The sequence below is a fragment of the Anopheles stephensi genome, chromosome 2 (assembly GCF_013141755.1).
Source record: "Anopheles stephensi strain Indian chromosome 2, UCI_ANSTEP_V1.0, whole genome shotgun sequence".
Classification (NCBI taxonomy): domain Eukaryota; kingdom Metazoa; phylum Arthropoda; class Insecta; order Diptera; family Culicidae; genus Anopheles; species Anopheles stephensi.
Genome location: NC_050202.1, coordinates 40,529,063 through 40,548,404, shown reverse-complemented (window position 1 = coordinate 40,548,404; position 19,342 = coordinate 40,529,063). Strand labels below are relative to the sequence as shown.

The window sequence follows — 19,342 nt, the reverse complement described above, 5'->3', positions numbered from 1 at the left end:
TAGCTAGGATTCTTTGTCGCATCTTTCGGGGTGCGATAATGTATGGATGTGTGTGTTGCGAGTATCGCTTCACGATTGCACTGTTCGGTTGCAGCTACACGTGGTGAGACAACGAGAAGATTCAGAAGTATTTGGAAAGCTTCTCTTCTCCCAGCCTGCAACCTAAAGTGAGGTAGGACACATATGCTCCGCTCGGGTCATAGCATTGAGCGGATGGAGTCGAGTATTGTGCTACACGAAGGTTTCCGTGACGTGGTTCCGATGCCGAATTTCCCTTTCACCAATTGACACGATTGACCATGGAGCATGTTGTTCTTTTCGATGCAACGAAAAATACGGAAAAGGAGATCGTACAGAAGGAAGAAGACTGTGTACGTCGTCTCCGATCGTAAAGAAGATCATTCGAACAGTTATTGTTTTTGCAAGATGGCGCGGGGCAAAACAGGTCTTCGGGGATTAGCTGATACGCAGCACTGACGACTGTTCAGCACTGGTTGCAGCGCGTTGGCAACACTTACTCTCATCGCGCGTCCGGTAGTGCCGTGATCCACGGGTTGGCAACGGAAGCTGTACTCGCCCCACCAGCCGCCCATTAAACACTACGTACCCGGAAGATGTGTAATTGGTTTCGGCACAGCACAGTAAGGAAGCACAGGGAGGATACATTCATTGTTAAGAGAAAAAGAAAAACAACAATCAAGGTTTAAAGCGTGTGCGCAGAAGGGAAGGTTTGTCCTAGAGTTCCTTTCTCTTCTTAAAGCTCGAAGGATGAAGTAGAAAAGTTCGTCGAGTTCGTTGCCTTCGGTGCTTCTGTTGCCGGCAAGGTCAAACAGAACACAGAATACCTGTAATGCGTCCAAAAGTACTAGTCAACTAGTGAAAGGGATTTCACCAACCTCAAGTGCTCTTGAGGGATGTATTCATTACGTCGAAGTTCATCGTACCGGCGTCCCTGCGCTGAATGGGAGACTCTGATCCAATTTTATCGCACACGAACATAGCCTTGTCGTAGCCTTCCTGGTACGATTGTCCATGTGTACAATTACAATTTAATGCACTACACAATCAATCTTAAAAGTGCGTTGACACAAACCAAACATATGCGGCATAAGGAAATGTTTTTGAAGGCAACCGTGTGCTGCCGAGATTGCTGCCTCAGATTTTCTGAAGAACCTCCGTATGCAAACAGAAGAATTGCAGCGGGGATGATGAAGGTGGTACAAATTGAATCATGCAGTGTTACACATTCTATCCAAACAACACACACACAAATCTAACAGTAAAATGCACGCTGCTGGTTGTGTGCAAAGCTGCAGTAAAGTTTGTCACCGTCGCGAAAAAAAATCTGTAATGCTGTAAGGCGTCTGTAAAGCGTAAACGAGCGACGTTTACTAAGTCACGGTCGTCTAGGAATGACATTTAAACACATATTTATCCTTGTGAATGTTTGCCCATCCACACGATTCCAGTCATTGCGTTATCGTCGTTTTTGAATGCTTCATACGAAAAAAACCAGGCAATAAATATTGTAACAGCAGTAGTCTCTGAACGTTGCAGCTGAGCCATTTGGGGCTCGTGCTAGTTTTTGACAATGTACCTCATAGAATAACCAGGCACTGAACACGACTTGAACGAAGTTGTACACTATGAGGGTGTTTTTGAGCTGGAAGGGTTTGCGGTTTTCCATTAGCCTTGGACCCAGGACCTGTGGATGAGAATAGACAAAAAAAGGGTATTATTCACAGTGATGTAGCTCGAGACAGTTGTGGACAATCCGGCGCGCTTCCCTGTTACGCTGATCGCAAAAACAAAACAATGGAAGTGTGATTTGCTCCATAAACGCTCCTGTTTGCACGGCTCAAATGTAGACACCGCTAGAGTAATTGTTGCTCTCCCCTTTATCTAATGAGAACGCTCGCATACATAATTTGTAGCGTTTCCCCTTCTTCCGATCGTCGCCAAGCAAAACAGCGCGCGATCGAAAAGATGACGGCGAAATTGCACTTGCATCAAGATCGACGAAGGTTGGCCCGGCTTTTGTGGTAATTAAATAGCTATTAACTCGCTCTGCTACCGCTATGATCGCGTTCTAAAACAGACAGTCAAATGGCTACAAAAAGAGCCCCCCTCTACGCCGTCCCGTGGTCGGAAGGTTTCCCACCGTGTGTCAAATCAGATCGACACATTCCGGAACGTGTACCAGGCGTGCTTGTAATAATCGCATTCGGCGTCGCTGCCGTCGTGTGCACTTGCGATCGAGCAATAGTGGCCCGCGGTCCACAATCCGGTCCGGTTAAGGTCAGGTATGTTAGATAAGCTAACCTTAACCGATTTTTTCCATTTCGACATGCTTTCACGCGACCCAACCCAAAGTACGGGTTTGATGAGGGTAGGGGCGTACTGCGAAGGAAGCAAGTTATTAGCGTGCAGCGTTCGTTTCACTTTTAAATGCATAACACATCACCCACCGCCACCCTGGCGATCGGTAGGCAAGGAGGGCTTTAAAACTATACTTATGTTTATTGTGAAGCTCTCCTTTTGCCTTGCCATCGCGTCTTACGCACTCGCAGAGCACTGGTCTTATGCGTATTGAAGGTTATTCCACCTCCATCTTATTTTTGCGAGCCCACCACCTCCCTCACAGCGATGATGGAATCGGACATTTGATTCCATTTTTTGGCCACCATCGATCAGTTGCAACAGACATCAAAAAGGGGGAGGGAGGAAATTAGAGGGGTGGCGGAAAATTAAACAGTAAGGCGCAAAGTGAAATTCCAAAAATTGGCCGGCTGTAACGTTCGATTACATTCGCACTGCATTATGCAAGAATGGCAGGTTTTAAAGTCCGTTTTTTCGTGGCACGATCCTGTCACGAGGCGACAATATAATTTTTAGGTTCACCACGGGCCCACTTTCCTTCGCTAGCATTTGGAGAGTTTGAAGATGAGGGATTTGGGTCTTTGGTTCGTACACATCTCACACGATCATGATGAGCGTTGCGCGATCGGCCCTCCACTCCAATACTGCTCTAAAGATTGACTCGCTGCTGATGGTTTCGAAAATATGCTCTAATGTCCCAGGTCAGAGACAGGTAGGAGTAGAAGCATGGGTGCGCACTGTCGGCAACCGTGAACCCAGCCACGTTCGGGCTGTTTATCCATTGCTTCACAAGAGAAACGACCATCAAAAAGAGCGACTCTTCGGTCCAATATCGATCAACGGTTGGGGGAATTCAAAAACGCAAGGTACTGTGTTCACAAATCGACCGAATCGACTTTCGACACCCGCACCAACCAAACCGACCGGGGCTACAAGATGAATGAACCTGTTCCATACCGCCACAGAGATGATGATGCCGATGCTGGAGATCATCGCTCAATTTTGCGTGAGGAAATCAGGTACAGGTTAAGAAACCGACCAACAAGAAACTAAACTAAACTGACCTAAAGCGTGCGTTCGTGCACCACACAGTGTGTATAAGAAAATCACCCTCACAAGCACAAACACAAGCAAAAACCCCTCTGAACCCCTCTGTCGATTTAGAAATCAAAATTCAAACGACGATCGCACGTAAACCAGTTTTAGTTTGAGTATCGAACTGCCACCAGCACCCTAACCATTGTTCATGGCTATCGGCAGACGGCAGCGTAATCCGGTTATGTTCCCGATTACCTTGAAAATTTTTGGAGGAAAAAATATGAAAACTTTGGCTGGTACCCGGGCCGTGGCCGTTGCGGTGAAGTTAGTTTTCTCTCCATACCCATAAAAATCATAAAACAAAAAAATCGCGCCATACACACACAAACACACCAGTTCATTATTCAGATTTTGCTTGAAACAACAGACCACAGACGATACACAAGCTCGAATATGCATATGGAGCGAAATTTGAATATTTAAGTGTGGAAATCCTGTTTTAGTTTGCTTGTTGTTGGATAGATTACATAGGAAGCAGCTGTTTGTGGTGGTTGTGGTATTTCTGATGGCTTTGATGGTCGTCTTTGATTCATCGTTATGAAGAATTGATAATTTCTTATGTCTCTTACGAGGAGCAGACTATTCCACGGCGTTTCTACCATCTGCTAATAAGTGATTGCAATGTCACCCGCAACCGAGCGTAACGGCGTCACGGAAAAACGTGAGCTGCATTCTGACCCTACTTACTTTGACTAAGTACACATATCCTAAACATAGTGCTAGGGTTGGGAGCGGCGACGACATCAGTGGCCAATCTTTCGTCCGGGGATCTGGAAAAGAAAGACAATTTGATTTAGTTTGTTGTGTTTATGTTTATGTTGTATTTTTGCTTTCTTTTGTTTCTATTATCGTGAACCCAGACTAATGGGATGCGACCATCTGGTCACTCGGAAGGCGCTACAGATATTGTGCCCGTACACTTTTTCACAATAAGTAGATGATCGTTTGGAGCCGAATAGTCATGAGAATCAACATATTGTTGATGGGCCACCCACTTTGGCTTTGTGCTCGTGAACCGAAGCCTTTCGATATCAAGTGCGGCTGTCACTCCAAACCATTACAAAGAGGGTTCGGTTGGCGAAGATTGGTTCCGGGAAACGCGGAGGAAAATTACCTCTCGAAAAGAGAAAATGAGGTGCTAAACGGTAGCACAAACAAAGTGTCATCGATTACACCAGGATGGACGTATCCATCATCAGCGTTTGATTGGTGCGTGCGTGCTTACGGTGATTGAACGGCAAACGGGGGCGCGACAAATGTTTGTTTCATCATTATCCAGCGTAGACACGCCACCAACCAGCACCGCTACTGCTAGAGTGCTATCACAGCAACCACCCGCCGATAGTCATTTGCAGTAATGCTGGACTTTCTACATTTCAGAAAATGATACGTTTTACCGCTGACGTCAATAAAACAGCTTTTGAAAATGGAAAGCATTTCGCACAAAGCACCCATCATTCGCAATAACAAACACTAACGATGTCGATCAGTTACAATCTTGTAATGTTTCAATTAGCACACCGCGAATGGAAGCCGCGGGAAGAGTGAGGGCTCAGAACTTCACTCGCCCGCTTGTGGGTTAGAACGAAAAAGTTCCACTGGTTAATAAATTCCATCATCAGCCGTGCGTCAATGACATCGCGCGATTGCGATCCGTAGCGCTTCGTGATTCGTCGCCGTCACAACTGTACCAGTAAGCGCATGCCATCTTGGAGTCGTTACACGCAGCGCGGTTTGGATAATTAATGCATCTACCGGTATTAGCGAAGGTTGTCAGGTACTTTTCCATGCCTTTTTATCAACCGGAGCAAGTAGGTAAGTGAGTGAGGAGGGAGAATATATAAAATACGGTCTGAATAAACAAAGCATTGCTCGCTTTAAGACGTGCACATCGATGCCTTCATAAATCAGACAAGAGTACAGATTTTTTTAAACGAGCAAGTAAGGGAACGTAAATCTTTTGGGAAACAAAAACACAACCTAACTGGACTCAACCAACAACCATGCGCCTCCATCAACCCTATTAAGCGCACCAGACGTTCCACTAGGAAGTGCGCACAATGCTTACACCGGTAATTTACATGATTTTGCGCTACTCGCCCCGGGGCACAAGCGATGCACTTTCCGGGGTACATGATCGAGCCACCCGTGGGTCGATGTCCTTCTCTCTGTCTCCTAATTAACACGGACTGCTTCACAAATACGGACGTTACGGTTATTTACTGTCTGGCACAGGTGAATGCACTACATCTTACACAAGTTCTAGGCTGTGACCTAGCGCGCCGTTATGGAAATCGATATCGCTCAGCAGCAAATGCATCCGAAACCGCAAACAATGTTAACCGGAAGCACCCTTCCCCCCGTGCCTACCTCTACTGATACAATCGAAAGCCAAATCGATTTGTGCGTTCTTTCGAACCCAGCCCGGAGTTCACAGGCAGAATTTTAAATGACAAGCACGCAGCAGTAGAGCGCCACTCATGGTGGCTTCTTGCCGTGCATATTTAAATCATCGATATACAGTAGAAAAACTTAAAAAGAAGACAAACATAGCACGATCCACATTGCAGTGAATGTGTTTTAAATTACTTTTGATTATTCTAATGCATTTATCGCACTGTCCCCGGTCAGTGCACAACACTCTCTACACCACACGAATTACGGTACTGAATAGGGTACCTGTGATGAAGTGTACAATAGCTACTGATTCTCTGCTCTTGACCAACACGAACGGGTGCTGCAGTAGAACTGTATACATTTCCTTCAAACACATCTCATCACACGCTGTCACGTATTCTGAGCAGCGTGCAGCAGCATTGACAGGTTTTATTGATAAAATGTTATTTTATCCGGTAAGGTTAAAACTAACAGTCGAACCACCATCTCCAAACGCAACACACAACTTACCTCCGTATTTGTCCATGTAGTGATGCATACTGTCAATGTATTTCATAATTAAGGCCATTTCTGTGAGTATGTGTGCAGGTTTGTGACGGGCTGGAACGAAACACGAACAGGAACGGATATTTGGCTCGGGCGCTAGATACAAGCTCTGCTGATGCTGAAACGATATCGCAAATCAGATGGGGAAAGGATTAATTAAAAATGTGATAATTTGATTACAGCCTCGCGCGAGGCCACAACGGGGCGTAGCTTGACGCTGGAGAAAGAAAACAAAACTAAGAAGGCGCAATATTATACATTCCCCATCATCTTGTGAAGCGCGAATGGACGACATTGGATGGTGTTGCACCAATTTTCCACCTTGCCACAGGAGGACGACCGTTGGCACATAGTAGTAGACGAGACGAGTAGTAGTATGCTTTTCTAGTAAGTTGTACCCGCGTCATCAGCACCGTTGTCGTTGTCGTTCGCACCCAATATACACACACAGCTACCATCGATTATTAATCGAAACCCATTTCCTTGACCGGGGAACTGAGATATTGATGTTCACGTTAAAATGCCACGCTGCTAGGTGTATTGACGAGCGCGCGCGAACAGCAGAAAATAAAACACCCAGGGTGAGTGTTGTGATGGTCGATGGTCTTTCATTACTGTGCTCTGCTCAGTCCAAGACGCACGGGGAGCGGTGACCTACATTCGTTACGTTTGCATTTGAATCAAACGAAACGCAACGGCATATACATTCGCGTGTGTTTCCACAAGCAACACGGAAGTCACTGGATATCGGTTTGATGATAACGTCCAGGGCTAAAAAGGGGCTGTAGGGCTAAGGAATCAATCGAATAAGGAATCGACCGTTCCTGCTCCGTACCGTGTGACATATACCAGCAAAAGCAATACAAAAGATAGCCTTTCTGTTTGCCTGGGGTGATAGTCGTTGGCCAGGACAAAGTTTCGCTTCCCTCCATCTGTGTGTCGTCGTTTTTTTGTTTGGGGAATAATCTGATAAGTTTTGCCCAGCTTTTATGCCTTTCTGCGGGGCGGGGAAAATGCAGGAAACGAACAAACCCACCAGCTTGGAGGAAATGGTTTAACATGCGGTTGGAGTTTGTTTACTGCGTACAACATGCAGTTATCAATTAAGAGACTTCGGTTTTTTGTTTTGTTCATGTTCCACATCGCCGCAACGAGTAAAACACGAACGGAACGGGATTGCATGAGCCGAGCGCATTTGGTGCAAGCGACATGAAGTGCTTAGAGAGGCGCCAACATGTCCACAAATTCTGGCACAGAGTTACCAGACCCCTCTCGCGTGGATCATGTTTCAACGTTCTGGGCCTCCGGCTCGGCAAATGGGGGATCGTGAAGTCCACCAACAAGCGGTGTAACAACGGTAACGTCGAGCACGAACACTTTCCTTCCGACAATAAACCGTGACAATGGCGCCAAAAGCGTTCGACACGATAGCGAGGACGAACCCGTGATTTTCGTTCGCTTGCATAACTGCCGCTCCTTCGTCGTAGGGAAGCACGAAATCGACGACCACCACACATCACGTGGTCTGACCAAACCAAGGAAAGCCAAGCATCAACAGCGACCGGACGGCTTGTCGCGCCTGGGCGGAAACAGCTGAGTGCATCCGTTGGACTGCGCGCTTCTGCGAGAGTGTATGACATCATGCTGCGCTTGCACGTGCGACGGCGTTCCGAACGGTACCACAACAGACACCACCCACCCTGGTGCTCGCGTGACACACAGACACACACACACGCAACCATTGACAGTCCGTCTACCGAATGAGTGCATCGAACATAAAAACACACACACGAAGACGCGTTCGTGGGTTGGACCGTAGTGTTGCTCGCTTAATTTCACGTGCTCATGTGACACATGGCTTGCTTTCTGCTTCCACCACCCAGTGGTTCCGTTTCAATCGATCGATTGAATTGCTTCCGATCACGAGCCTTCACGACCAGGAAGAAAGATGGTAGTTCAACTAAGAACCCAGACGTATCGACGCTTTGCCCGGCGCCGCCATCGGGGGTTACTATAGCTATGTTGATTGCAGTTTGCATACTGCACCGAATAAGAGCGAACCGAGTCACAAAAGAAGATCTTGGCACACTTTAACGCCATGGTAGAGAGAGAGAGAGAGAGTCCACCAACAGTGGATCTATATTTGTAGCCGAAACGTGATTTCTTCACTTTATTTATAGGCGCATTCGACTGCAAAGGGCAAACGCAAAAATAAGGCTAAAAATGTGCGTGAGTGCGTGCGTCATAGCGTAAGGCTTAACAAAATAAAAAATGCACACACACAAATATGATGACGTTTGTCGTTGTCGATGACGCTACAAACATTCATGCATATGTAGAGACGCGCTAACCACGTTTGAGAAATGTGGGGTTTAGAAGATACCGATGCCATATTCTCCATAACCCAGGAATAACAGGTCCACCTGTCATAATGGTTGGACCACGTTTGTCTGATGTTACATAAGCGCTTCGACGACATTCACACGGGTAGAAGGTATATTAAAATGCCGGAATTCTAAGTGAATTGTGATACGCTCGACCAAGCTTAGCTCGATCGATCCAAGTCACAGTGACGATCGGTTTATCAGGACGCCGAGTGCGCAGCGCGATAGGAGCGAAGTTTGATTTAATTTTCCGTTGCATTTCAGATAACAATTAAGTCATCACTCACGAGAGCATTGGTGTAAGTAATTAATGCCCTGCCCGCCGATGTCATAACTGATGATGCGCTAGCTCTCTTTGTAACAGCAGCTATAGGCATGAGATGGTGGTTGGTCGGTTGGTTGATAGGAGCTAGCCCGAAGCTAGTCCGTCGTTTGATCGTGTCCGTGTGCAGTGACACAAACGACATAGTTCATGTTTTGCTTCCACACGTGTTCCATTACGAAGGGTTGAACTTGTCGTTCAACGCAGCGGTTACGCATTTTGGGTGAAGTTGTTTTAGAATTGAAATGAAAATTGTATTTAGACCAACGAATTCTCGTGTAATGATGATGGCGTAACTTTTACTGCACTCCATCAATCAACTGAGATTTGTTTTACTAACGAACACATTTGGATAAGATACGTCTATAAGAGATTAATAGTCACGGAAAGCTCAATTTCAACATACATCGAACAACCGCACTCCAACTTGCCACATTGTACTTGCATGACACAGCCCTCTGTTTACGTACGTACCACCGGTTTTGATGAGGGAGCTTAAACCTTATTTTCATTACTTTTCGCCCAATGTTGTAAGGGTGCGAGTTGGGTCGCGTTACCATGCTCATATCTCTTTTTTCGGGAAGGGAGGATTAACGTTTGTTGAGCTGCTCCTATTTTTCCGCCGAAAAGTCTACATACGGGGATAACGAAGGGGGCGCACTACACGGGTGCTAAGCTCTTTATCAAAAAACAAGCGCCAAAATTGGGCTCTCGAGAGGACGGAAAACAGAATTGTGATTCAGCCAGCCGCTACACACAACGCACGGTATGCACATCCATCTACTGTGGTGCGATTTTTTGTAGCGAGAAGTCAACCAGCAACAGGCATTGGGCGGCTAGGTAACTCTGCAGCTTGTCAGCCAGCCACATACTGATATCACCGGTATCAAAACCTCCGATGCACGAGCTGGAACCAACCTAATTCCAGCGCTCAAAAGGGGGCGGCCCTTAAGATATACACCACGAGAAAGCTATAAGAGTGCGCGTCCGATCGTGGAACTGATCGCGAGAGGGTGGGGTTAGTGGTTCAAGGGGAGGGCGGAACAACTCCGGAGGGTTGGATGTTCGATCTGTGATGCTACGTGTGTTACGCGATAAAACTCGTAATCGTGACAAAACTCAAGCGTGTGTGAGTCACAGGTCCCAGTCGGAGAGGCCAGCGTACCACTATTACAGTAATAGCATGATCGACGTATGTCTGCCCTTCTTATCGCCGATATCTAAAGGCACGGAAAGCCTCCCACCCAAACCCATCACAAAATTTCCAGGGCATTACTGGTAAAATGGATCTCGAGGATTGGCCCACATTTTTGCAGCTTTGACGAATGTCATCCTGACATGACTGGGCAAGCAGACACTCCCGAATGAGATAACACGGGCGGTTCAATGGCGGTTTCTTCCATCGATTTTTTAACTTCAACCGTTCATCACACCCATTACGGTGTTATCTGCTTCGAACTGATATCAACAAATCATTCCACTGTGATAAATGGCATCCCACATGCGAAACAAGAAGCAGAAGAAGCTTGACGATCCGCTAAATCCCTAGAGAGTCTGGCCAGGGGGAATATGGTAGAATAATCTTCGACTTTAGCATGGATCATCCGTTTCTTGTTGCGAACTGGATGACACGCGCTACCGATCCAGACAACAGTTTCACGTGGGATTCTCGTCCACTCAAACTCTTGCTCTCGCTCTCTCACGCTGTCGGTTCCATTTGTCACCCGGGTGCGATACTGACGCGACGGTAAAGCCGTGATTTTAGGTTCGGGGTGTGTTGCGTAACCGTTTGTTGATTTTTGTCATATACCAAAATTCACGTAAGAGACAACACAACTCCAGTTCACTCTCCTATCGATGGCAGAGCTCGTGACACAACACGCACACGGGAGCTGATGTCAGAGCCAAATGCGTGCGCGGCGCGGAACCTGTTACTGCGGGGCTGGCTGCCGTTGTTGGATTTTTCTTTTCTATTTCTTAGATCCGGTTTAAGATCACTCCTGTATCACTACATCCAATCAAAACGAATCACACATTTTTTTGGAAATACAGTCCACTGATGCAGTTCTGACATTAGCTTTGGGTTCATTGGCAGTTTCTGTGGCTGTGCGCCACTCTGACCAATTTCCACAGACCCTTTACAGTTTCTCAACACGTGCTTTACTCGCTGGGCGGAGAAAATCAGCTGAAGCGGCAGTTATTATTTGGCTACCTCAGCCCACACAGACACATTCATTTTCACACCACTCCAGTACAGCACACCACCACCGCCCATCGGCTAACAATTTGCCAAAAATGCAGTTTTACGCCAGGCAACTCCCCGATCGCCGATATATAGAACACTCGCATACACAGCAGTTCGTCGCCCACTGACTGAAGAACTTTTTTGCACCGTCAAACGAAATTTCCAATATTCCCAATAGCGAACCTTTCAAAATTGCACACCTCAAAGCTCGGGAACCAATTTGCGCGCGCTTTTGCCCCGAATAAAACCTACCTATAGTACACTCGCTCAAACAGATCTCAAACCACTGAATAATAGTGTCCAATAAACTTGGGCGCACACTGGCCGCGAAAAGTTCAACTGATACGAACCGAACCACGCTTTTTGGATACGCGAAGGTTGTTAAAGCTTCGCCGCGCTACAACACGGCACGTCTAGGTCGTGGAAAACACCCACCGCGCGGGTATAGCACACGGGACACGATTATGCTTTTTTTTGTAGCCGTTACTCCTCTTTTGCTATCACGAATACGCCAGCGAACTCTCGACCGCGCGCGCGAACCGTACTCGATGACAATCAGTCGTTTTCTAAACGTTATTTTCAGCTTCCCCATGGCGCGTACCCGCGATTAGCTGTGGAAACATAGCACGAGGAAGTTATGAGACAGTTAGGGGAGAGGGGAGCTGGAGAGAGAGAGAGAAGGGGACAATCCCCTCCACATTGAGACGCGGCCTCCCTTCCACAACACGCAGCGCACAACACATCAAGGGGGGCCGAAGTTCGCAAACAACGCGAATGAACATTCGTGTGAGTGTATATTTCGGGCAAACCGGGTTATGCCCGCGACACTACTAGTGGGAGAGATGGGCCCCGATGAAAATTCGATGTTGAGTTATGTGCATGGTACGCGGCGCACACTTCAAAACCGATGCGCGCCTGTTGCATGCGACTTTGTGTAAGTTGACAAATATAGTTGCGGGTTTCTGACAGTTTGGTTTCCACGGTATCTACTTTTGTCACACGCGCTGTATAGTCTGCTATTTTGACTTCGACAGACGAGAACCGAGCTCCCTTTTGGTTCCAGTCAACCGATCAATGGTTGTGATCGTGATCTCTCCGATCTCAGTGGCGTGCGTTTGCGTGGAGATGTTGGTGGAGGCGAAATGAGTTCAACTTGACTTTTAATTCGCAGTTTTGAAGAGTACGCGATTTGGAAGACTTGTAAGTGTAGCTGTTACGAATTCTGACCCGGATGAATATAGATTAAAGGGATTTCTTCTAGCCCAATTCGTCAACCTAATGAGAGCCAAAAAGAGTTTCATGATTTGAGTTAGGAGACTAGAATTCTTACGAGACAATCGGGATAGAGCTTCACCAAGTTTAACAACGCTGCTTATCGTTGCTTAAACACACTATCATGAAAGCGAATCCATTCCATCAAGGAAACGGGTCACCACCATGTTAGATCTCTGGCTTGACTACCTAGTTCGGGTGTTTATGTTGTTGTGTGCATCTTGTTGTTTCTGTTGTGATGTTTGTTTTATTTTCGTAGGCATTGAGCAAGCTTGGGTAGTTTTCCAGCCTGTCTGGCTCCGAACCCTTCCTAACGTCTCCACGCCGCAGCCGCCTCCGGACAACCGATCGAAAAACTTCCAAAATAATATAACTTACAAAAAGGGGCACACCACACACACTTTGATTATATTGGCTATACTACAACACACTATCTCCCCTACCTTCCTACATTCCCACTGCCGTCGTTGGACCCCCCACCCTCCCCTTCAATTCAGTTTCCAAAAGTAAGCCGATCAAATAAAGAGACGAAAAGCGAAATCCATCGGGCGGGTGGCCAACCTACCCCCGCCCTACACCCCCCCCCCTCCCCACCATGATAATTCGGTAAGAGAGCGGGAAGCAACGGTGCACAGCAGAGCCTGCTACCCCGGGCAGCTCCGAAATGCGTTAAAACTTTACTTGAATAATAAAATAAATGGCCATTACATAAGAAAACGTACGAAAGCGCGGCCTGCCGCGCTCTTGACAAGGTCAGTCGCGCCAAGCAAAACTATGCTCCTGTGCAATCGTCGCTCGGTTGTTTCGGTCGGTGATTAATACTGTGCGCGAGATCGCACACGCTAGAGAAGAGGGTGACGAGGACCGCTGGGTTTCCTTTGTTTCTTCGATGACATACAAGCATCTAGAGAAACACACGCACACAAATGAGTAAGCAAACAGGTGGTTAGTTGGCGGAAACATGCGAATCATATCAATCAACTTCACCTGCTTCATTCAAATGTGAAGCAACTGCGTTCAGCAGCAGTCACAAAATCTCCTAATGAACGTGCGTGTCGGCATTGGAGTGAGGAAAACGATGAAGGGAAGGAGGCACATTTTCCGACCAATTTTCGATTTCATTTGGCACATTGACACCTCATGAAGGTTTCAAACTGCTTCCCCTTACCACCGAGATATCTGATTGAGACATTAGTAATGATTGGACGACGAAGAACCGAATTGGGTTATTTCTCAGTGCAAATTCAAGATTACTTCTACAGTTCTATACACAGACATATGCAGACGATAGGACATATCAGAGTTTACTTAGTCGTCACCCAAAGACCGAACAAAGCTATCCTAACTGACCTAAGAATCACTGCAAAAAGCCCACCAGGTTGACTGGTTTAAAGCTTCTACCTGCTTTGCTGCAACCCTTACACACACCGATCGTGATAACCTGGCAGTCTGTCTTGTAACCGCGTCCAACCCCCGAAAATACCGGCCCGTTTGGCGTGTGTTTGTGTGTTTCAAGTTTGTCGAAATGACACAGCCCCAAAACTACACCCGATTTCCTATCCCTATCACGCACTGTGCGGCCGATTACATGTGTGATCCTTGTCGGCGCTGCCATGCCATGCGGATCGTTCATTGAATATTTCGGGCTGTATTGCGGTCGCAGTGTGTTTGTCTGCCCGCTGCCATCTCTCCCAAAAACACTTTCAAGCGGCAAAGAAAAGAAGCGAGAAAAAACGCAAACTCGACTTACTAAATAGTACCATAATTTGTTATGTAGTCTCCGCGATCCCAGGCTTCGATCAGCCAAGCAGGCTGGGTTGCTGCTCTTCGCTCTGTCAAAACTCTACACCTTCATTTCAACCTTCACAGCCTCACACATGCACACGGCAGAGCAAACCTTTCTTCCTCGGACAAAGACCGCAGCAGACGAGCGGGCTAGCAGAGGGCAACGGGATTCGGTGGTCTCGGTAAGCTCTGGCAGGCACAGACAGACAGATGGGCACGCGAACAAACCTAAGGTAGGCGGCCTAGTCAAAAGCGACCAATGCTAGCATTAGCCACAAAAAAAAAAACGAGACAGAGAAGAAAACGAAACTCCCCCCAAAAATTCCGCTTTACGGTGCGCGGAGAAAAGGGAAAACTGAAGTAGCTTACTTTTACTTTCATTAACGCGGTTAGTAGGTCTCCTGGCATCTCCGGGCAACCAAACCAAGCCAAACCATACGATTTCGACGCATCGTTGCCTCAGCGTGTGTGCTCGATTCCCGCGATGTGGTCTCTGTTGTGTTAAATGACTCCATTTTTTTATAATGTGTCCTCTTACATCCTCCACATACAAACACGCACCATGCCTAGTATGTGCTTTGAGGCGCGAAAGATGCGCTCAGAGAGCTTGATCATAACGGTGGAACGAGCGCTGTGGTGCAGTAGTAACGGGCCACACACAACAGCGCAGTTATATAGTTGGACCGCAGCCCTCGATTTTGGGACGGCGGCGATCAGTGACATCGCATCGCACGCGGGTCAGCTGTCGATGATGGGAAGGATTTAATGGTCATGAGCCTCTGTGGACCAGACACACATGTGCCGCGATAAAATCGAACAACTGCTGGTGCCCGGGGATGCCTAGCGAAAATGATGTTGCTTAACAAACTTTATTGAAGTGACGTACAAAGCAAAAAGTGTGCAAGTAGTCCTAACACAACAGAATCGATTCCTGGCGGCTATGATGGGGCTATAAATACTCATCGCCAGTGCCTCGTTAACCTTACACCGTGTATGTGCATGTGGTGTGTAAAATGGCCAAATTTATCCCTCCGTTAGTTATGCGGCTTGATTATTCAAAAGTGGACCTTCGCATACATACGGCCACACTGTGGGGCCCCTCCTTGCCGCCCTGCTTTGCTGCCACCAGCTTGGAATGTAGGAAACCTGCCCGCCCAATGGTGCGCTGCAATGACCAATCGATACCCTGACCCAATACACGCGTCTCCAGCACGCCGTTGTCCCACTGTCACCAGCACACGGTTCGTGTTTCCATTTCGGCGCACCATCATAACCCAGCCCAAAGAAGGTGACAAAGTCGCGTGCTGCGTCGTTTTCCTTTTCACTCCCCAACAAACGCACACCACCTACGCGTGAGGCACCTTTGTCGTCCTGACAAAACACGGGTAGATTACAAGAATGTATGTACACACTCACACAAACACACATGCATAGCTAAAGCGCGGACGCATCACACCCACGGCTTTTTCTATAAACGCTTCCATCAAAGCGCTGTTTGATATGCGTTGCAGTGGGTGACGAGTCGTCTTCAGGTTTTTCGTACCGTCGCTGCTCAAGTAACACTCTATCTAGCATCGGAGAGAGATAAAGCTCACCCGCCTTTTTTTTCTTTTTGCTTCGTATCATGCGTCCCCACAATGCGATGGGTATGTGAATACAATTGGTATGCATTCGATGTAAGCTAACATTCCAGCCGCTTCCTCCCACAGGCGCGTACCATAACTCTACTCTACCCGTCGCTTGTTCCCGCATTCCTTCAATCGATCTCCGCATGCCTGTTGTTGACGACAGTAATCAATCGTGCAGAAGCTCCGACTATACCACGACTATCCACAAGCCGGTTCTTAGGTTTTCCCGTTTTGGCAAGCTGCGGTACAGTGTGTGTACGTTATTTCCGTTGCTTCCTCTTTTTTCTTCTTAGTGAATGTGAGGGTTTTCTCTTTTAATTCTAACTCCAAAAACCAAAATAAACTTTTGCTTCCGTTTATTACATTCGAAGAAACGGTTACCAGTTATTTACGATTTGTTTATCAGCTAAACCTGAAGACTCCGGATTGCCAATCACAATTATTCGTTTGGCAAGTTTTCCACAAGTTATGTGCAAAACACGACGATTGAACTGGGCAATGGACTTTGTCCTAAAAGATCGCCAAAGCCTCTCACCATTCCGGTTCTGTTTTTTTCTGTCTATACACCATTCATTGGTGCGATATCCAAATGATAACACTCCAAGAATGTCCACCGAACGTTCCAGTACACCTCTCGTGGGCTGCTGGCAAGAAACATCCGAAAGGTGCGCGTGTGCGTGTGTGGAAAAATTAAAAACAAAACTAGTTTTCCTACATCCGCGCCATGAGGTGAGAGGGGAGGGGGCGAGGGGCGGTTCCACACTTCGGGGTGGCGATGGAGAATTTATGGCGTTCTCTCTTTCACCAGCCACACACATCTTCCTCCCATATATATGAGATCCTTCTTAATCACTCTACCGATCGAGAAAGATCTACACACTTCAGATCTGCCATCCGGTAGTGGTGTTGGTGATCGCTGCCGACCAAGCCAAGTGTTTACCGTCGACTAGCAGTCACTTCCTGCAGTAGTCGCATATCTCCGTCAGGTTTCTCTACTTTCTGGTCGGGCTTTTTCACCTCTTTTCCTCCTGCTCCTTGGCTTCCTCCCGCTGCTGATCAGCATGCTTACATTCCCATCAAGGTTATTATGCACACCGCGATTGGGTTTCTTACGACTTTAACCTGCTTCGTCTCTTGCGTAGCCATGGTTCTTGACCACGGTTCGTCGCATATCGACATTATCTGTCTGTGGTGTCCAAAATCCGCTTGCTGCACGCGATGGCGAACAGCGTCTGTGTCGAACACCGCTACAGTCGCTTCACAAGTATAGCTGTAGATGAAGGTCAGCCGCGGAAATTGCGAAAACCCACCAACAGCTATAAGAATATTAATATTGATGTCGATGATGGGTGTTCTACGAATTAAAAGCAACGGTCGCAACGTTATGTGTTTGAGACCGGAAGCACGTCTAGTGGCCAGCAGCTGACCTTGATAATGAGTGGATCCGTGCGCTTTCGAGTTGATTATCTGCTCAATTCGAAGTAGAACGCCACATTTGCGATGAATCAGACCAGTGGACCATGTTGGAAAAATAATGTTCAGACCTTCACGAGAAGCCTTGGCCACATCCGAATTTCGTTGCGCAACGTCTGGTGGTACTGAGCCGGACCGGAAGGAAGCACTAAGCATGAGCAGTTTTAAGTACACGATTTGCGCAACAAGGTGTCAACAAATATTTATTAATTTAGTGCATCTTTCGATAGTCATGGCCGGCTCATCAAGCGCAAGGGCACCTCAGCCGCATTCGGTAAAGACCATTCCAACTGCAACCAATAGCTTGAAAGGGATTTAAGTTACCGTTGGTTGTTGACATTTCCAACTACATTGCGATACGGCCACGTACACTAGCCGCATCAGCAGCATCAGCAGCAAGAAATACTTTCCCGAAACTGTAGTTGGCAGAATGTTTTTGGCAGTGGTACTGCCATGTCGCCTTGGAGAAGTAACCGGTGTCCACGAGGACGCAAGCTACCCAGTGGATTGATCCCGCGCAATCAACTTTCACTTCTTTGCGACGGAATTCACGCATTCCCCACCAACGGACGACGGTCAAACGATATCATCCACTTCGGCCGATTACCGAGACCGACCCGGGAACGCAGACTTGGAGCGGCCTTTGGAGGACACGCGACGTGTACTATCACTTTGCGTCGTTTGCTCGAGTAATGCTGTGCCCACACGTGTGGACGGTCGCCACAGAGCGAGAAGGGAGACGACGGCATCCGATCCAGGGGCAGTCACCATCAACAGTCTCTTTTGCAGCCTGAGCTCAAACCCCCCACGCAGGCCTTCTTTCACGGGGCTGCGGTCTGTGGTCTTCTTTTCCCAATTTTAAGCATTGGCCTTGAGCGTAGCTTGCTGATCGAGGGCAACGCATGCAGGCGGTGCGCGGGAGGTTGTGCTGCATTTTCACCATCCAGTAGTAACCAGCAACAACACATCCATTCGCAATGTAACCACCACAAAGTACTCCGCAGAAATGCTCGATGGCGGCCTACAGACCTATTGCTACATCGAACCTCGAGTATGTTGGACAATTACTTCCAGCGCTCTTGCTAGCCCCTTGACGTTCCGGTTTGCTTCCCGGTTGGAAAGGCTTACTCGGTTTTCCCACGACATGGACGATGCGCGGTGGAGACAATTTGTAACCCTGTAATCACTTCCAGCTTGCCTTTTTTCGCTCTCGCCGAACGATTTGGAAACCGCGCAGACGGTAGAGTTTTCCTGGTGGCTTTATTTTATTGTCAAAAAAACTATCAATTTACGACCGTTGGTGTTCGAAAAAGGGAGAGAAAACTGTCGGAAGTTACCGGACATTGCCATCCGGGCACCTTGGGCAAGGGACACCGAATGTAATCGAAAACAATAAAAGTGATCAGTGCTTTAGCGCACTACCAGAAGCCCACAAAGTTGGCAGTAGCTTTCGGTTTTTACACAATCCATCCGCTCTTGCTTAATACTTAAAGCGGCAACAAAGCCAGCAAGCCAGCCAGCTAGACAGCCACATACACAGACGGCTAATTGCAGGCGGGGCGCGCGCCTGATCTGTCGATCTCTTTTATATGATGTGTGTATATGCTTCCAATGGCTCCAAGATCTAATGAAATGAAACACGAAACACGAAGCGCTTACGAAATGACCACTTTCCGTCCGCTTCGAGCCATTTTGACGGCAGTCCAATCGATCTCCGGCTCCAGCACACGCCGGGGCGTTGGCATACACATCGAGGCGTCGTCGTCAGATCAATATCGTCACTTTGCATGCCAAGCATGGCAATGGAACACAA

The 19,342-nt window shown here is 47.5% G+C and overlaps 1 protein-coding gene across 8 annotated transcripts in view; it reads right to left on the bottom strand.

Moving 5' to 3' along the window:
• The window catches only part of LOC118503122 (elongation of very long chain fatty acids protein AAEL008004), a 37,568-nt gene that overhangs the window by 6,417 nt on the left and 11,809 nt on the right, over positions 1-19,342 (bottom strand). For 5 of the 8 annotated variants that reach the window (XM_036036072.1, XM_036036071.1, XM_036036073.1 and 2 more), the window contains 3 exons: positions 6,385-6,538; positions 4,165-4,247; positions 1,598-1,705 (listed from right to left, as the gene is read on the bottom strand). In XM_036036072.1, the coding sequence (XP_035891965.1) occupies positions 1,598-1,705; positions 4,165-4,247; positions 6,385-6,442 (249 nt within the window). In that variant the 5' untranslated portion in view covers positions 6,443-6,538. Of the gene's footprint in view, positions 1-518; positions 600-1,597; positions 1,706-4,164; positions 4,248-6,384; positions 6,539-11,623; positions 11,940-19,342 lie in introns of those variants that run through there. The other 3 variants (XM_036036076.1, XM_036036075.1, XM_036036070.1) reach the window with 3 other exon arrangements.